This window comes from Syzygium oleosum, unplaced genomic scaffold (assembly GCF_021117445.2).
Source record: "Syzygium oleosum isolate NSW1041296 unplaced genomic scaffold, Sole_v2.1 Sole_v2.07, whole genome shotgun sequence".
Lineage (NCBI taxonomy): Eukaryota > Viridiplantae > Streptophyta > Magnoliopsida > Myrtales > Myrtaceae > Syzygium > Syzygium oleosum.
This window is the reverse complement of record NW_026607491.1, coordinates 10,498,202-10,517,199: the sequence shown is the minus strand read 5'-3', so window position 1 is coordinate 10,517,199 and position 18,998 is coordinate 10,498,202. Positions and strand designations below refer to the sequence as shown.

The 18,998-nt window shown below is 40.0% G+C and overlaps 2 protein-coding genes across 7 annotated transcripts; one reads left to right on the top strand and one right to left on the bottom strand.

The window, feature by feature from the left end:
• Positions 1-596: 596 nt before the first annotated feature.
• Positions 597-6,378, top strand: LOC115671912 (ABSCISIC ACID-INSENSITIVE 5-like protein 2). 3 transcript variants are annotated; one of them, XR_004004659.2, is made up of 5 exons: positions 597-766; positions 1,669-2,624; positions 2,753-2,824; positions 5,890-6,094; positions 6,150-6,378. XR_004004659.2 is itself a non-coding variant. In XM_030593600.2 (4 exons), exons 2-4 carry the CDS (start codon positions 1,779-1,781, stop codon positions 5,968-5,970), a joined length of 999 nt encoding a protein of 332 aa, XP_030449460.1. In that variant the 5' UTR covers positions 597-766; positions 1,669-1,778; the 3' UTR covers positions 5,971-6,378. The 3 variants fall into 3 exon arrangements, 2 of the variants coding, with proteins under 2 accessions (XP_030449460.1, XP_056169391.1); XM_030593600.2 differs by having other exon boundaries at positions 5,890-6,378; XM_056313416.1 differs by lacking the exons at positions 5,890-6,094; positions 6,150-6,378 and adding an exon at positions 3,029-5,867.
• Positions 6,379-8,315: 1,937 nt separating this feature from the next.
• LOC115664510 (uncharacterized) lies at positions 8,316-14,104 on the bottom strand. 4 transcript variants are annotated; one of them, XM_056312926.1, is made up of 6 exons: positions 13,813-14,104; positions 12,424-12,730; positions 11,614-11,719; positions 10,024-10,578; positions 9,092-9,426; positions 8,316-8,872 (listed from the first exon to the last, which is right to left on the bottom strand). In XM_056312926.1, the coding sequence occupies exons 2-6, from the start codon at positions 12,718-12,720 to the stop codon at positions 8,714-8,716; spliced, it is 1,452 nt and encodes a 483-aa protein (XP_056168901.1). In that variant the 5' UTR covers positions 12,721-12,730; positions 13,813-14,104; the 3' UTR covers positions 8,316-8,713. The 4 variants fall into 4 exon arrangements, with proteins under 4 accessions (XP_056168901.1, XP_056168900.1, XP_056168902.1 ...); XM_056312925.1 differs by having other exon boundaries at positions 13,878-14,104; XM_056312927.1 differs by having other exon boundaries at positions 11,635-11,719; positions 13,878-14,104.
• Positions 14,105-18,998: the final 4,894 nt, after the last annotated feature.

Below are 18,998 nucleotides of genomic sequence, written 5' to 3'. Positions count from 1 at the left end.
GATATTAATTCTTGTTAATTTCGTAATTTTTGCGACATTAGATAAATAATTTGTTGACTTAAAATATAGGGGAAGATAGAAAATTAAAAGGGATATCGACATAAATAATCTTAAAACTTTGGCCTAATGTGCAATGTGGTTTATAATCTTTTAATTTGTTCAATGTGATCCCTGAATTTTAACCCAATTATAAACTTTCAATTTGTTCAATGTGATTCATAAACTTTTGAAACATGTTAAATTTAGTCCATGAACTATATTATTCTTCCATTAATTCAAGTTCAAAGATTATATTGAACGTCTTCATATAATTTATGGATTAAACTGGAGATGTACTGATCATATTGAACAAATCAAAAGTTCAGGAATCACATTACATAAGTGATCAAAGTTCATTGACTATTTATGTCATTTTCGCAAATGAAAAATAAAGCGGCCGGTTCCCTTTTTTTTTTTTTTTCTGAAAATGAATTTTCAATTTTCCGCCGCCCTTATTTTTTTAAACTCTGTTTTCCTTCTTGTTTTTACGGGAAAATATAAATTAATGGGGCATTTATTGTTTCATCGTCTCTCTCTCTCTCTCTCTCTCTCCTCTTCTCTTTCTCTCTCTCGTGCTCGCGCCTGCGAACTGTCCTCTGCCACCTGCGACTGCATAACTGTATGAAGGATTTCCCCCCCCCCCCCCTTCCCTGCAATTCGCGCCCGCCATCGCCGGAGCTCCTCCCCCTGCCCCCTCGCGGATCGATCCCCACTCCCCACTGCGCGAGTAAGCTACGAACAAATTTCCGAAATTTCGTTCCTTTCCGCAGTTCCTTCGTCTCCTCCTCCTCCTCCTCCTCCTCCCGTTGTGTTGCCCGCTGCATTTGCATTCGGAAGACCGAATCGCGTCGCGCTTCGGAACGGAGCAGCAATCTCCCTTTTCTCGGGGGGGAATTTCGGGGTTCAATGTTGTTGGATTATCGCGCATGCAGAGCTGTTCTTGATGATCTTCTTGCCATCGTCGAGAATTTTTTCTTGTTCCCTCCTTTCTTCTTGTTTTTTGATTCCGTCGCTGCCGGGAATGTGCGAGCGGACGGGTGCGGGTTTTCGATTGCTGGGTTCTCGTGGCGCTCGGCGCGGAATGGCGGCGATTTCTTTGCATGCAGCTGTTCCCCGATCGTGTGTCGCTCTTCCCAAATTTCGACGTCGAGCGCTGCGCCGATTTTTAGTAAATTGGGTGAAGGTCTTTTGCTGTGGACCGGCGCTCTTGGGCGGCGGGGCGTTTAAATTTTCCATTTTTGCATTGTTTTGACTGATTAATATGTTTCTTTGTTTTTTTTTTGGGGTTTAAGTCGATTGTTTCTGTCGGGGGAGAGTTGTTTCTGATTTCGGCTTTCTTGTCGTTGGATGCGTCCCTTGACGAAAAATCCGAGCTTTTCTATGTTCCTTCGTCGATCAGCTTTAAGTTTTTGAGACACCTGTGGCTGGAGTAGGGAGTGATGATATTTTTCATGCGTTGAGGTGCTGTTGCATGTTGTATATTCCTGTTCTAGTAGGGATCTGCTTCTTCATCTTTCCCACGCATGCCCATTTCTCGGAAATGGGTTCCGAATATGTTGATCTAAGTTTCAAGTGCTCGTTGGGAAGTGCTGGCATTTGATAGTCTTTTTATACTGGTATTGATCTCAGCTTGCAGGTTTCCTGGTTCACACCTGAGTTTTGTCGGCTGTAGGTCTGCTGTCGGTAGAGTTATGACTCTGATATTGGATTGACCTGGTAAGGCTTGATCAGCCTGTTGAATGGGGATTCAAACAATGGCTTCGCAAGGTGGTGGCGGTGGTGGTAATGCCGGCGGCGGCGGCGGCGGCAGGGATAATGGAAAATCTACTGAAGTCCAGCCATTGACTCGGCAGAATTCAATATACACCCTCACACTTGATGAGGTCCAAAACCAGTTAGGTGATTTAGGGAAGCCATTGAGCAGCATGAACCTGGACGAGCTTTTGAAGAATGTCTGGACAGCTGAGGCCGGTCAGTCAATGTTTATGGATGTCGAGGGCATGGCTGTGGGTAATCAAATTGCTCTTCCCCGTCAGGGAAGCCTTTCATTAACTGGTGCATTGAGCAAGAAGACGGTTGATGAGGTATGGAGAGATATACAGCAAAATAAGAACAGAGGACAAAATAAATCAAAGGAACGGCAACCCACTTTAGGAGAAATGACCTTGGAGGACTTCTTAGTAAAAGCAGGTGTCGTCGTTGAGTCATCTTCGGATAAAAGGAGCACAGATAACATTGGCGGGGTCGACCCCAGCATCACGCCGCAGGTTCCTCCTCAAGGACAGTGGATGCAGTACCCACAACCTCAGTTTGCTCACCCACAGCAAAATATAATGGGCATTTACATGCCAGCTCAGAATATGCCACAGCCTCTGCAAATGGGAGCTGGTTCCATGATGGACCTTCCATATCCTGATAACCAGCTTGCTTTACCTTCACCATTGATTGGAACATTGTCAGATTCACAGACAAGTGGTAGGAAAAGAGGCACTCATGAAGAAGTAGTAGATAAGAGTGTTGAAAGGAGGCAAAAGCGCATGATAAAAAATCGGGAATCTGCGGCTCGTTCACGAGCGAGGAAGCAGGTAAGCTTTGGCTTGTTTTGGTTGTTTAAGTTTGGCTGACTCAATCTAATGGTTCTTCTGCAATGTTAAAATGTCTGCTTGTTTCTCTTTTTCAATTTTACCCTAATTTTATTGGCCACTCCAAACAGGCTTACACAAGTGAACTGGAGAACAAAGTTTCGCGGCTAGAAGAGGAAAATGAAAGGCTGAGGAAACGAAAGGTCAGTCTTTCATTTAAGGACAGTGTTCTAGTATTTGTTCCTCTCACTTGTTTTCTGGTTTATGGTCTGTTATGCAACTTCGGTGCTCTGTGGGTTGGCCATCTGATGAAAACCCCTAAGGTTCCAACTTCCGAGCGGTGACCTCATGTTGTCCTGTTTCCTTATGAGAGATGTGGAGTTATGGTGAAGGCTCTTCGTATGCAGGAAAGTTGAAACGAGGGAGGAGCAGTTCACTTTTGCTGAATTTCGGGAAGTATCCCTCACTCGAAAAGCGTCAACTCTCCTCTCGTAGGAAGACCTACATAAACTTTTGCTTATTGCTCTTATCTCAACTTGCTGCCATCATCCTGTGCTTCTCCTGGTGATGGGGTTTACTTCTCCCTCTTGATATGAATAATGTGCCACAAAGTCTATGATTTCTTGGATTTTGTTAGAAAGATGGATTTCTTAAAAAATTATAGCTTTACCAGCTTTAGCATGGCCAATAGTGCTGTGGAAACTTGACTAGGGAAACAAGTCTTTTGTATGAAGTTGGTCTTCTTGACACAAAGGAGGTGAAGGATGGTATCCCTTTTGTGAAATGTCAAATAGGATGGCATTGAAAAACGATGTCACTGGAAAGATGAATGGACTCATAGGCTCGATGGGCAAGAGAGGGACAAAAGAATGCAAAGCAACTTTCACCCTCCCGCATGAGGTTACAAATGTTGTCCGTAGCATAATAATTGCCAAAGGGAGACAAGGACCAAAACAACTTCCCATACTGCTTGAGATTGCAAACATGTAATACAGTGATTGTGGATTTGAACTTGGATGAACGACATTCATCGAGGGAAAGCCATTATTAAGTGGCATAAGGAGTTTAAGTTGAGATTAGGTTTATGCAGACAAGATAGAGTGGGTAGGAAGAGGACTTGAGAGATATGTACGATCTTTGTTCATCCAGAGCTTAACTTTAGAAGAGGGGAATTGGCCATGAGTGTCTGAGATTGATAGCTTCACACTTGAATTTTCTCAGTCTGACTTGAAAATTGTGGAGGAAGATATTATGGTTGTTTTTGCATAATTTTGAGCGAGGAGTGTGAATCTGTGTCAGTCTTATTCTAGGAGAGAGCAGGAGCCATGATTATCAATTATTAGAGAGCCAGGAGGTAGCATGCGTAAGACTTGTTAATGTGCTAGCGTGTTGGCTTAGGAAGGTGGCTGGGGAATTAATTGACCAATTTTCGGAGCATTTTGTGTAAGAGTTGCGCCTGGTATAGATTCCGGACTCCCATCCTTAAATTTTGAGTTTTTGAGGAAAACGTTCTGGTTGTGGTGTTAGGTCATGGCCCTTATTCTGTTAGTGGGCTAGTGCTTTTGCTCTCAACTGGTCTATTGGATATGGTTATGGCCCCATGCTGCCTTTCACATGAGGCTGGAAAAAGAAGTTTATTGCATTTCTTACTGTAGGATTCCATTTGCTGACTAGATAATGGATTACCACTTTATGAATGTATAGGGTATTAATTGCAAATCGAAAAGGTGTAAGTTCATGTCTCATGTGGTGGTTTTTTTCTTTTTGTACTTGAGGCTGTGGATTTGGGTGTAGTTGGAGGTGAGTATTTCCATGGCAATAGCTATTAAGCTCAGGCAAATTGTATCGTGGGTGCTTCTGCAAATGGAGAGATAAATGGGGTAATAGATAATTGGAGAAAACCTCAGAACAGTTGAGGGTGTTGCAACATCTGTTTATATTACCGAGAATAGATGGCTTTGCACTTTGTTAGGTTTGTTAGATTGTCCATATTTAGTGGGGTACAGGATTGCTACCCTTTGGTACTTTTTCCGAGTATCCCCTTTACTTTCCAGATAAAAAAAGAGCTTCTATTGGTAATCATTTTGTTCACAATATTCTTTTTGGATCTTAACTTTCGTCGCCTGTCTTTTAAGATGAGGTCAGCAAGCTTCGCTTTTCTTTAATTTGTTGGAACTAGGCTAGTAAGTTCAAAAGATTGATGCCTGGGGTTGGTTTAATGGTAGTTCTGGCTGTGTGTTCCTGTCACTAAGCTATCATACGTGCAAGGAACTTGCACAAGTGGGCTAGTTTGAGGATTAAGTGAGGTTCTTAGAACACTTCTGGGGAAAGGGTTTTTCCAAAATGCAAATAGTGTTTAGTAAAGTGTAATTTTTAAACACACTGGGAAGCAATTTTGACTTAAATGCTATTTTGGAAAAAACTACATTTTGTTAAGGACATTTGCTAGTCTTTTTTTTAAATTCTCAAACCTTTGTCGGTGGAACTCAGCCGCTGACGAGCCAAATCGGCCGTTGGCAGTCTAGCTGCCAGCTAGCCTGGCCTAAGATCACGTAACCCAGGCGACGCCACCTAAGGTCACCCGATCTTAGGCAAGGCTGGCCGGCGCCAGACTAGCTTGCCGGGAGCCAAATCTGGCCTCGCCAGCGGCCTGAATCATCGCCAGCGACCTCACATGAGGTGGGGACATTTTCGAAATTATGAAAGTTTAGTGAGGTCAAAGTTGGAAGAAAAAAAATTGTATTTGCATTCTGGAAATGCTCAAAGCTCATAGCACTTCTGAATCTGCCTTGGGCTAGAGACCTTTGGAAATACAATTGCATCTCCCCAAGGGCCTTTAGAACCCAAGGGGCTTTGGGAAAGTGGTTCCCAAATTGTCTAAGCATGCTCCGGCATTTTTAGACTTTAGAGTCAGTGTACCTTTATATAGAAAAATTTAGACAGAGTGAAAGAAAAAAGTAACTCGATGAGATCTTCATTGAATTAATTTTCTAGTGGAGAAACCAGCTTTGAAGATTTCTTTCCTTTTTGAGTTTTCATCTATGTCATTACTGTAATATCTAGAAGACAGGCAGAAAAAAATTAATGGTTGTCCTTGGATTTATGAAAGTTACAGTAGAGTAATGACATGGACAGATCTTATCGACTAGCCGATGAAACCTGTTTCTTATGAAAATTCCAAGCACATGGTGTTTGTAATGGTTTTGTTGTTCAGTCAATTGTATTTTGCTTTATGAGTCATTAAACCGGTTGTACTTCAATTTCGCAGGAGTTGGAGAAGATGTTGCCATGTGCACCCCCTCCCGAGCCAAAGTATCAGCTGCGAAGAACAACATCAGCCCCATTTTGACATCTGCTTCCGTACTCTGTATGTGAAGGTTCTGTAGATATAACGATGCCTTCATGGTTGGTTGTTTTGGTTTACCCGAGTAAGATAGAAATTAAACCGAAGCCCGTCAAGTCGCGTATTTCAGGTGCTTTCTAATAACATGGAAATTAAACCGAAGCCCGTCAAGTCGCGTATTTCAGGTGCTTTCTAATAACATGGAAATTAAACCGAAGCCCGTCAAGTCGCGCATTTCAGGTGCTTTCTGATATTTGTCTGAGCCTTTCAAATTTTGCTCATATTTATTTGCTTCCTTAGTGTATCAATGGGATCAGTGTACTGTTTGTGATTTTCTGAGCTGTGTATCTCTGTGAGAATTGTGATTCTTAAGCAGTTTTGTAAGTATTTGTATGCTGTCATTCTTGCCAGTAAGGTCTTGATCTCTTTGGTTGAGCTTTTCTCCTTCACGGGTTGTTATGCTTGGTGTTATGCTTGGTCCGATCCAATTGCCAATTCATTGGTGTTTGATATCTAATCTTTCAACAAACAGTGCGGATTGTTAATGCCAAAGATTATTAAGATCCTCATATATTATTTCCCTCGCGTCACTCCAGCGAAAGGTCTGGAACTTGATCCATGAATGATTAGGCATTATTCTTGCTTCATGCTACCATTACCATTTGAAGCTGTGATGAGGTCCAGCTTATTAGGACATGAAACCACCTAAATTGAATTCCCGACTTTTCTTTTTGGATCTATCTTACTTTAATTCTCTTCTCACTTTCAAATTTTTGTTTTGCCTTTTTGCGGAATGTGGGAGTCAAATTTCAAGTCTAAAACTAAATGTACCCACCCAACCCAGTTCCCTTACCACAGGGAGTGGTAGGGAATTTATGTAATAGATGATTACCATATTGAGCAAATAAGTTTGTGGGGACAATCCTCATGAATTGCTTCTCTCTCTCTCTCTCTCTCTTATAGTTGAACCCAATACATGAACTAAATAATTGACTTTCTCAGCTGTGTGTTGGGAAAGGAAGGGATTATATAATTTAAGGAATATGTTCAATAGAAGTCCTAAAACTTATTATCAAAATACAATTGAATCCTAAAACTTGCAAATGATGCAATCGAGTCGTAAAACTACTCAAATTGATTCAAATGAGTCCTAAAATTAACGCCATCAAACTTTTTAACGGAAAATGTTGACGTGGCTTATTTTAATATTTTCTCTTTCCTACGCAGTGATAACATGGCTAAAACGACGTTTTGGCCCAAATTTGATTTTTAATACTACTTTTATTTAAATTAAATTTAAAAAATAAGCTAAAAAAAAAGGAGAGGAGAAGGACAGGCGGGGAGGGAGGGCTTGCCCTCCCCGCCGCCACCCCACCATCGCCAGGAGGGGACAAGGAGGGTGGGGGGACGGTAGGCAAGGGTCGTTGAGCCCCAGCTAGGGGTTGGCCACCCTATCCGACGGCGAGCGAGGGCCTGCGGGGCCTTGCCCAGATCTAGGCGAGGGGTCACGGCCCTCCCCCAGATCAGGCGAGGGTCGCCAGTAGCAGCCACCCCCCGCCAATGTCGGTCGCCACTGGCAACCCTCAGTCAGGTCTAGGTGAGAGCCGATGACCCTCACCCGATCTAAGGGAGGGCCCACAGGCCCTCGCCTGCCATAAGCAAGGATCACAAGCCCCTGGGTGGATCCCAGCGACCCCTCCTAGCGATGGTGGGGCGGCGACAGCAGCGGGGAGGGCAAGCCTTCCCTCCCCGCTTGTCCTCCTCCTCTCCTTTTTTTTTAATTTTAGCTTATTTTTAAAATTTAATTTAAATAAAATTAATATTAAAATAATGATTAAAAAAGCTACGTCATCGCCACGTAAGATATACAAAATAAAAATAAAACAACATCAATATTTTTCGTTAATAAAATTAGACAGTGTTAACTTTATGACTCGATTGAATCAATTTGATAAATTTTAAGACTCAATTGCATATTTTGCAAGTTTTAGAACTTCTAGTGAATATATCCCATAATTTAAAACTAACACAAGTTAGTTTACACTTGACAAAGTACTATGCTAAAATTGTATGCGAATGCAAGTGGTAAGATTCCAGTATCGTGAAAGTGGGATCAAAAGAAAGTCAAAGTTGCTTGATCAATATACCGTAAGGGAGTTGCTGAACTCTTCCGATTAGTCAGATCCTCACTAGTTACATCAATATTTCAATTGGAAATGTCTTTATGGCCGGGAACCCATAAAAAGGAAAAATGGAAAAAAGAAAATCCTTCCGTCATTCTGCAACTCAGGCAATGCTTTATAGGAGAGAGGACAACACTTCTATCAGCGAATGACGAAAGGAGTAGCAATAATAACACAATGCACGATCGATATTTATTACTGAAGTAAATCAAGAACAATAAAATCCTATAACTTGGATGAATATATACAATTTGGGAGACCAGTACTGCCAGTCAAAAATTATATACACCTAGGACAACCTCACAAGCAGCAACTACAATTTACACAAGGCTTCTGACTTCCAATCAAATTATAACTATGGCTATAGTTAACCAGCCCCGCGAGCCACCCCCAAACAAAAAAGAAGAAATATTGAGAAAACCTGATCACAAAGTCTAATTGCCAATTATTACTGAAAAGCCAATGCTACTAGCATAAGTCAAAACTCAAGATTCTCCAAGCCTCCTTTGTTCGGAGCCCCAGACCTACTGCTTCGACTAGCCGGATTCTCGTATGCAACAAACAAACTACTCTTTACCACCAAATCTCTTTGCAATGATAGGACGGACATCGTCCGCCTCAACCAGAGTCTCCAAGAAGGGTAGCAGCGAAATCAGCTCACGGTCCAATGGATCGTCAAACCAACTCATGATCGGGATCCCGTTATTCACTTGCCACCGGAATACCTAAAACGCATAGAGGACGGAGTTAGAGGAGCTATTGACAAAAGATATGGACGACTGTATTCTTGAATTAACCAGCTACTGCCTCAGCTACTATGAGTTCTCGAGGTCATTGAACATAAAGGGCTGGTTTTTCTTTCTTCCATTTTTTTTTACTTATATAAGCTCATCAAAAGTTTAGACACCATATCAAGGCAAAGTTGCTATGAAGGATAAACCAACCTGGGGAGAGTTGTCAACTATAGCAACTTTCGCCAGATCAACTCCCAAGACTGTCAGATCTTTAGTGAAAATACCATCTGATAGTACACATGTTTCGCGATATTCACGACGAGAGAAGAACTTCCTATCAGGGTCCAGGTGATCCAGTAGCTGTTCAGCGTAAAATCTCTGACTGGCTGTAAACAGAACAATCTCAAACATCTCCGACACCCTTTCCAAGAATGTCTTGAGAAAAGGCCTCTGGCGAACATAAAAAGTATGCTGCTCCATGTTCAAGGAAACTTGTATCGTGAAGTCTGCAATGCACGGTTCCAAAGTAGAGTGGACAAGAGTTTCTGTAATGTTGCAGCAGATGTACGTCAAAATAAGTTACTGATATTTTGAGCAATAAAATTGGAAGCTCTATCAAGTAGACATACGAAAAATGCAGCTATCTACATGGAGAATCGGTAATCTTCACTCTCTTTGAGAAGAAAGTGACACTCTTAAGTGATGCTAAAAAAAGCAGCAAAGATTTATGTTAACTTTCGAATGTCTAGCTTGGAACAAAAAAGAAGATAACAAAGAATAAATTCTCAAATAAACGTGATGATAAAGCAGTTTAGACGCGCAGAGGAGTGCTCGGTGCTTAAAGATCGTTTATGAAGTCTAACCCTCAAATAATAACCAAAACCTGATTTTCCAGAAAAGCAAAAGTATGAAACAAATGTACGGTTCTCTGCAAACAGGAAGTTTATCAAGATTCAGATTATCTAAAAGAATACCAACTATCACTTCAAGAAGTTGATTGAGAATCAGATTATCCAAGGGAAAACCTAAGTTCCTCAAAACAATGATGAAAATAAATGGAACCAGTACACGAGAGGGAACACGACAATCAAAAGTCAAAACATGGGAAGAAACTCTACACAAAGAGAAGAAAGTGCACCTACCATCCAGATCAAGAACTAAGGTGATGTGCTTCCCTCTCATCGTTTCTTCAGGCAATAGCGCTGGCAGGGAGTTAGCTTCCAGATCAGATAGGTCAAGAAAATTCTTAATAAACAAGATGGGATCAAAGGAGTCCATTTCAACTGAATCAGCAGGTCTGGAGTTAGCAAGAGCTTGATCACAAATTTTTGAATGATGGGTCACCATATTAAATATTGCACTCTCGGAATTCATCAAGAGCTCGTCACTTAATGTCTGTCCTTGGAAAAAAGACGTATTTAATGTTTCTTCTGGTAATGGAAACGGCAACATGACACAATTCCCAGTCATATCAACAAGCATATTGGATTCAGTCCATCCGAGTTGCTGAACAAGGCTACTCTTCATATTATCATCTAATGCTGTTGTCCCGTCACTGTCTCTCCTAGTGTTACCATCAACGTCATCCAAGAAGTGTAGATCCAAATCATGTGAAGATAGATGACTGGAGCAATTAGTGCTCCTGGTATTATCAGAGTTGATTTCCGCTAGTTTCTTCGCAGGATAATCTTCCCTCCCTGTGACAAATGAGAAAAGATAATACGGAGATGAGAAAGACTGTATAAGGCATTGGAAAAAGTAAGCACGTATTAGGAAATCAACTGGTGGGGTCTAATAAACATTGATCCCAAATGATATGGAAAAAGGTGGGACATACAGCAATCTGAACTTGCAATTTCACCAGGGGAGTCATACCTCGTCACATGTATAACAAGAGAGCCACCATAAACATTAAAACTGTCCAAAGAAACTAATTACGTCCACTATGTCATAAATACCTCAGACACCTCTCTCCTTAGATCAATGAACGTCCGATAAGTCATACTGGCTAAATTGGCCAACTCCAAAATATACATGAGCCAGAATTCCCGATTGTCTTTACAATCAAAGATAACACTCATTTTTCTTTCTATGGTTTTGCAATTGAGTTAGAAACTTAGAGTGGTTTAGTGACTCCCTCTCACTGCTACAGCAGAGCAGAAGGTGGCAGAAGAAATTTTTGCCATCTAAACTGCTCTGCTCTACCAGTGGCAACTTCCTCTCTAAGGATCTCTTAATCTTCTGGGCTTCAAAGTTGCTTAGTTTTAGTTGGACATTTTGAGCTCCAAATTGACACTTTCCATGGAACTTGGCAAAAGAAGAAGCACGCGTGTGCGTACCAACGATACAATCCATCTTCATGTGAAGTGCAGCGCTGCTAATATCTCTCACATGAACTAATAGGTCCCACACTGTAAAAATTATGACCATACAATATCGATCTCAGTAGTACATATTCCATCCTAAACATTGATATTGTTAAAAGCAAGTGCTTTAGAATTTGACAAACCAAGATCAATCCACCGTTTACTATCATCTTCTATCCTGATTCAAATATGTCCATTTACATTCTTTCTTCCTGGATTTAAATTAAAATAAGAACCACAAATTGACCAAAGAAAAATGCCTACTGCATGGAAGATCCCTTGCAAAATAAATTGTGCATCCAAGAAGAAAAATACTGCCACACGAAAAATCAAGATACTGGATTTTATAGGGTTACTGATCCCAACTACCTATATTATTAGAAGCACTTGTGTTGCAGTCGGTGACCTTGGACTCTACAGGGCTAGAGGACACTCTTTCCAAAGGTGAAGGACATGGAGCCTGTGAAGAGGCCTGCCAGGTAAAGCAAGTCAATAGATCAGATAACAACAATTATAAACTTCCAGAAACATTATGTGAACACACAGGCCCTTTTTATTAGGAATTACAGAAAGGTATGAGAGTTTCATTCTGAATACATATTCTGTTCCCATAATTTTCCATCAAATATTATAGTCATTGAAGTATCCAAAATTTGGAAAATATTCATATTCATACTTGAAGCTGTCCACTAAGAAACAATTCATATCCATACTTGAAGCTGTTCATTCAGAAAAGATCAATATTCGTACTGCCAACTTATGAATGTGTACCGAAGAAAAATCCACTAATAGACTGCATAGTTTGATCCTATATAATTTCTGACTTGCTTTAAATACTTGCTTCAACAATGCTCGGTGATACGGAGTTGCGATATCATTTTCCACAATATCCTTCAAATGGAGAGAAAGAAAACTATTTCTTTCCCTTTTTTCTTTTATCAGAAAAAGAATGCAAATTTGAACTTGAAACAAACCAATCTAATGATAATGTAAATTCCAGAAAGAATCAATGAGCAGTTTGTGCTTTCAATGCAGTTAAAGAGCATAATCCTGAAAGAAAGAGTTACGTGAATGAGATGTGAAAAATTAAAAGAGAGCTGTCTGATACAGGAATTCTATCCAAGGCCCATGGCATTGTGTGCTAATTCAGAAAAGCTTCTAAAATCAATAACTTACAACTATTGGAGAGGTTAGATCTTCAGAGAGTGACAATCTTTCTTGAGCCACAAAGATATCCTGCTGGCTGTCTTTTTCAGAATGAATGGCTTCGTCAATTCTGGTTTCTTCTGATATCGTCTCCACATCTATCACTTCATGACATTCAACCGTCTCCACATCTATCACTTCATGGGATTTCCACAACAAAGAGCTCTTCTTTTTAGAAATTTTACTTGAGTCCTGACATAACCTATGCAGGTACCCATCTTTCTCAAAACTTGTGATGGCTTTGACCTTCATTTGTAGAGCCGGCATCGATCCTCAGCTGTTGAATAGCATAAATACCAATTCAGAACATATCAATCCCTAAGAGAGAAAAGAAAATGGAACCAGATACACAAGCCAGGTAGATTCATGCTATGTAAGACTTCTATATCATTTGAAAAAATCATCTAGATCAGAAACTATGAACAATATTAAGCCAAAGGAAACGAAAGAAATCTCTAATATATACAGAAAATTATGCCATGAGTGCATCTCAAAAAGCTTTTACTCATATCACTGCCGTTTTGGGTAAACACTATCTCAGCCATCTCTCAACTCCTGATAGTTATGCCCAAAACCTCATCCAAAACCCGTACTTTGACCAACATCAGTACAGCTGAATGCATTCAAAAGACATTACATAAGCCTTATAACACGAGCAAACTAAGAAATTAGAAAAGTGAAAAACAAAGCTACGTTCTTGGCTAAGCCTTGAAAGAAAAAAACTGGGTAAGTTATTGTGAAGTCCAACTCCAATTATCCAGGTTCCAAATGTTGGGTAGGCTCCACCTTGTTATAATGCTCCAGTAAACTAAAAAAAAAAAGGTGATATTGTTGAAAGAAACGATTTTTACAGGACATTGAGCAGAAATTAAAAAGCCACCTTCGGAACAGCGAGCAATTAGCATCGTAAGACACAAAAAAACTGGAAAAGAGTTACAAATTTCACGTATAAGAGAGAGGTACTCGAGGCGTCAAACAGATCCAGCCAATTGAGCTTCTTAGTTCCCTACCCTCAGATCCACCTCGAACTAAAAATTCACAAACATGGTCCCCTCATCAAACAAATTCGGAACTCGGGAAACTATGCATAGCACGTCCCACAAAACATGCCCACAAGGAAAGGGAAAAATAAGAAAAAAAAACCGAGAAAGCCCAATCAAAATTGAAAATGACCAATTAAGACAGCAAGGAACCAGCTTGACAGCACTCGTCGTCGGAGGGTCAACGACTCTCTTTCAATCCATGTAATTGAAACCAAAGAACCCCGGTTGACCATCGACCAAGAAACAGAGAACCCGAGAAACAAGAAAAGAAAACGCCCGGCAGAAAAATCTCAAACACCCAGAAGGGCAGACTCACCAAGGAAGCGATTGCTCAATCGAAGGAACGAAAAATGTCGAAACTTGCGAAGAAATCCGACTTACCCAAGAAGTAAATCAGCTCGAATTCGCGCACCACCTCTCCCCCCTCTCTCTCCTTCACCCTCTCCCTCCCTCTCTCTCTCTCTCTCGACGTGCGATTCAAGAAGAGAGAGGAGAGGACCGAGATGGGGTCAAAGGAGGGGAAGAGCTCGCACGAGCGAGCCTTATATCGGAGGAGAAAAAGAGAGAGAGAGAGAGAGAGAGAGTCCAAAAGAACGCAGGTGCGAAGGCAAAAGGCAATCATTTGAATCAGTAAGCAGAAGAATATTACGCTTCTTGGGGACGACATCCGACGCGGTGGGGGTCAACGGACGGTCAGGATGCGATCGGGGGGCCTTCGGGGAGGCTCCGCGGGAGCCGTTGGGAGGCCGACGCGTGTCCTGTCGAGGATTTCCAGCTCAGCACGACACAGCGCAGCGCGAGGGTGGGATTTTTTTTGCATGTGGTATGGCGGTAAAGACCCCGCCCCCCAACAAACAAAGAGAAATGGAAAATGGCTAGAACGGGTCCCTGGATTTTAGCCGGATGTATTATGTCGTTTCTGTATTTTTAATTTATTCAAATGCAATCGTTCTGTGAGCTTGAACGGCCAATTAGACGTTATTTGATAACGTGAATTATATATATGTTGAGTTGTGTTTTTAAAAAAATGATGAGTAGATTTGCATTAGGGGTGTGCAAAACGAACTGTCCAAATCGAGGATCGCCCGGACCGGACTGAACCGGCCGGCTTGGTCCTGTTCTCGACAGTGTCGGTCCGATTTCCGGTTCCTAAAAGTGGAAATGGTGTCCAAGCGGTCCGGTTCTGAACCAACTAAATATACCTTTTTTTTTTAATTTCGTCAAAAAAATTATTAAAATATGAACTAAACTCTAAATGACTGGTTTTTATTGGACCGAACTGAAACCAGACCGGACCACCGTTGCGGTCCAATTCCCGATCCTAAGACCAACTAGTCCAGTCTCCCCGGTCCGATTCCTGATTCCACCTTGGAACCAGACCGGACTGGATTGGGAATCGATCACCCCTATTATGCACATATTTTTATCCATCTATTTAAAAAAAATTAGGGTCTTAACATGCCAATCGTTATAATTCAAGTGTTACTTTTTTTTTTTGGCCCACCGTTCAAATTTAAAGGACTAGAAGCCACATCAGCAGATTCGATTAACTTAAATTAACTAGAAGGACGGTATGGCACATTTTCATAAAGTTTTTGGACTAGATTAGACATTTACTAATGGTTTAGGGACCACGTGAGCAAATTGAAAGTTTAGGGATGAAATTACATATTGGACTAAAATTTATGAACCATTTGTGTGATTTTCTTAAACCTATCAAAATAGGTCATAGACCGTTTTCTTAACTCATATTTAATGGGTTAATTATATTCAGTAAACAGATCATAAAATGAGTTTATGCCCAACTATAAGTGTGACATCCAGAAATTTTGTAATAATAAGTATGTGACGTTGGAAATTTTCTATGTTCGATAATGATATTCGGATTATAAGCTAAGTATTATTTAGCTTAGTATTTGTGCGGACGCATAAAAATTGTTGTTGAACCATAAATTGTGAGGGGCTGATTCAAGAATATAATCGTTCCGAGCTCGACGTGTTTAGAATTTTAAACGTTGTTGTGTACGTTAATGGTAGTGTGGTATTAATTAAATTACCGTTGTCGTAGTAATTAATGAGTAATATTATTAGATTAAACTTTGGTTAATTAATGATAATCATTATTTTCTAATTGCTATTAAAGGGAGGGAGATATTATGTTTTTTTCTTCTTAATTCCTCACCAAAATATCTCTTCAAACACCTTCCTCTCACGTGGCCTATGAAGGATTAAACATGCCACATGCCCTCTTAAGATAAGCTTCTTGTACTAGCTTGACACCTAGCCATAGATAATCATTTTCCTTGGCTATTACTCTCTCGTAATCAGCCTTGATTTCTTACACCTGGCCGTGGATGGAAAGAGGTAGTGCCGCTTGTGAGTGCATGCACTTATCCTCTCACAATTTACTCATCTGTTTCATTTTCATCTGGATAACACTGAAGGAAATTTTTACCCTAAATCGTAACTCTCTTCTTCATCGCCAATGTTCAAAGAGAATTTACTTCATCAACACCCGATCCAAAATCTATAAGCTGATTTTGGGCGTTCAGATTTTAGACAAGGTAAGTGAAGACTCTAGAGTTAAGCTAGTTAAATCTACTTGATACCTTTTAACTTGGTTGCTTGAGAAATGCTATTTTGATGTGTGATAATAGTGAGGATATGGTGATGGTTGAATCTGTTTTGCTGGTTTCGTACATGTTCAAATGGGCGTGATTTGTTTCCTTAAAATGTGGTAAAATCGGCAAGTGCAATGGTTAAATCTGAACGTGTAAATGTCATCTTCGAGGTGATTGTGGAAATTGTCTTGCTAGTTTTATGTATATTTAAAAAGGCTAGAAAATCATTTTACTCAAAGTGGAGTATATTAGATGAGTGTAAATGATGATTCTATTTACTTTTGAAATGAGCAGATTTTAACTTCAAATTCTGATTCTATTTACTTCTGAAATCAGCAGATTTTAACTTCAAATTCTGATTCTGATTACTTATGAACTGAGCAGATTTTAGCTTCAAATTATGGTTATGGTTATTTTTAAAACTGAACAGACTTTACTGTCAAAATCTGGATAAGTTTATTTTTGAGAACGAACTGATTTTCTATCAGAATCTGGACATGTCTATTTTGAAACCAAGCAAATTTTACTGTTAGAATCTGGACATGTCTATTTTTAAAACTGACCAGAACTTACTCTCAAAGTCTGGACAAATATATTTTGAACCCGAGTAGACTTTACTTTCAAAGTCCGAACATATGTATTTTAAACCTGAGTAGACTTTATTTTCAAAGTCTGGACGTATGTATTTTGAACTCGAGTAGATTTTACTTTCAAAGTCTGGATGTATGTATTTTTGAACTCGAGTAGACTTTACTTTCAAAGTCTGGATAAATGTACTATCTAAACCTACGAAGTTTCATCACAAAATCTGGATATGTGTACTTTCTGAACTTGAGTAGACTTTAGCTTTTTGAGTCTGAACCATATTGCTTCATACTTATTTGCTTGAATGATGCATTTCATTGCTTTAAAGGACAAATGATGTAAAGAATGTGAGTATATGCATGCAAATACTTGGTTGTCATGGCTTACATGAGAATAATATAAATTCCGTCATTCACAATTCAACGGTAACGATGTCCCGTGTGTTGGGATGCCCCGGGAGTGTTCGGTATGCCTCGGGAGTCGAGATACCCCGTTGGTCGGGATGCCCCAAAGGGTGTATCGGAATGCTTCGGAGTTGGGATGTCTAGTTGGTCGAGATGCCCCGGGAATGTTCGGGAGAAAGAAGTAATGAACCTAACGCATGAGCATGAATGTTTTACATCATATGCTTGCGTCTGAGTAAAAGTATTGTGAAATGTTGAATTGCTCAGATTTTGTGACATATCCAGATGGAAAAAGGTATAACATATATTCAAGTTCTATGCATATTGTTTGTTATGTATGTATATTGTTTGTACCAGGTGAAGTGGTAAGCTCATTTTCCTAACTTAAAACTAGAGATTTCATTTACTAGGCATCAGCACATTCCTTTATTTTTTTAAGACATGTAGGATGAATTTTCCACAGCCTCTGCGTTTTGGAGTTCCCGTATATCACGAAGCTGTCTATGAAAATGTGTTTGTGCCTGAGTCTGAAGTAATATATACTAAATGTAGCTCTATGGTCGGGATTGACATGGGTTTGGCAGAATGGGTTCCTTATCTTTTTGTTGCTTGGTACTTTAACCTTGGCGGCGAGTTAGTTGGCCCGTTGAGGGGCTTCGACTTAGATGATGGTGGTTCCGCAACAGAGGGTGAAGTCATCAATCCATGACGTTATCAAATTTTGTCCAGGCAGACTTTTGGAGTATAACTAAGTATGGAGATAGGCAGCCTAGACCTATCCAGACTTTTGTTTTTTGTGATTATATGATGTTTTGTCTGGCCTTATAAATCTAACAAGTGTTCTTAATAAGAAGCCAAAGTATTTTTATTAAACTTGTGTGATATTCAAGTTTAAAACTTGTTTAGACTTTAACTTTCGATGGCTTCTTTATTAATAAAGATTAGTAATAATAAAAGACAAGTGTTGTGCGTAACGTTATAGGGTGTCACAATAAGTGCCATAAATAGGTTTAATACGGGTGTTAAATGGATTCATAACTTACTTAGACCCAATTCACATTTTCTATTCACTCTCTCTCTCCCTACTCGATCTCACACTCGCTCACTCCGTGCATTCACTTAGTTTGAATATGAGTTTCTCCAAATTATGTTAAATATATAAGTGTTTCAATAATATGTCTCGGGTCGGATATGAGTGACTTGATTCATAGTGCATGGAAATTGGCCAAAACATATTAAATTGGTCAATTTGAGTCGGACCATTTTGATCCAACCCAACCGTTTGACAGGTCTACTATATTTCCAGAAGAAAACGAGAGAGAGAGAGAGAGAGAGAGAGAGAGAGAGAGAGAGAGAGAGAGAGAGAGAGAGAGAGAGAGAGAGAGAGAGGAGGATTACACCGTGTCAAAACGCCTTGATGTGGCGTCGGAATCCGTACGTCGTAACCATCGTGTGACGGGCTCTTTCCAAGAAATGAGGTCAAGAGATGAAGCTCTTCAATGATCACGGTTGGCTGCCATATGGTACGAATGATCCACGAAATTTGTAACATTGCAAGTGGCAATTTCTTAAGAAATTAACTTGTAAAGTTCATCTAATCGTGCTTTTCAAGATAGATATTTTTATAATGGTGGAATCGCCGAAGAAAGTTTTCTCACTTTACTTAAATAAAGAAAAATATTAAGGGTGTGTTTGTTTCGGTGAAAGTGTTTTTTGGACTTTCAGCTATTTGGTTCTCTGAAAATGATTTGATCAATAAAAAATACTTTCCGATCAATATAAATATCATGTTTAATTTTTGAAAAGCGAATTCCTGGACGTGAGAGTGGGAAACACTTTCCTTTTTTATTGGGTTCTCTCTCAGCCTTTGGTATTCTCGAGTCTTTCCCGCC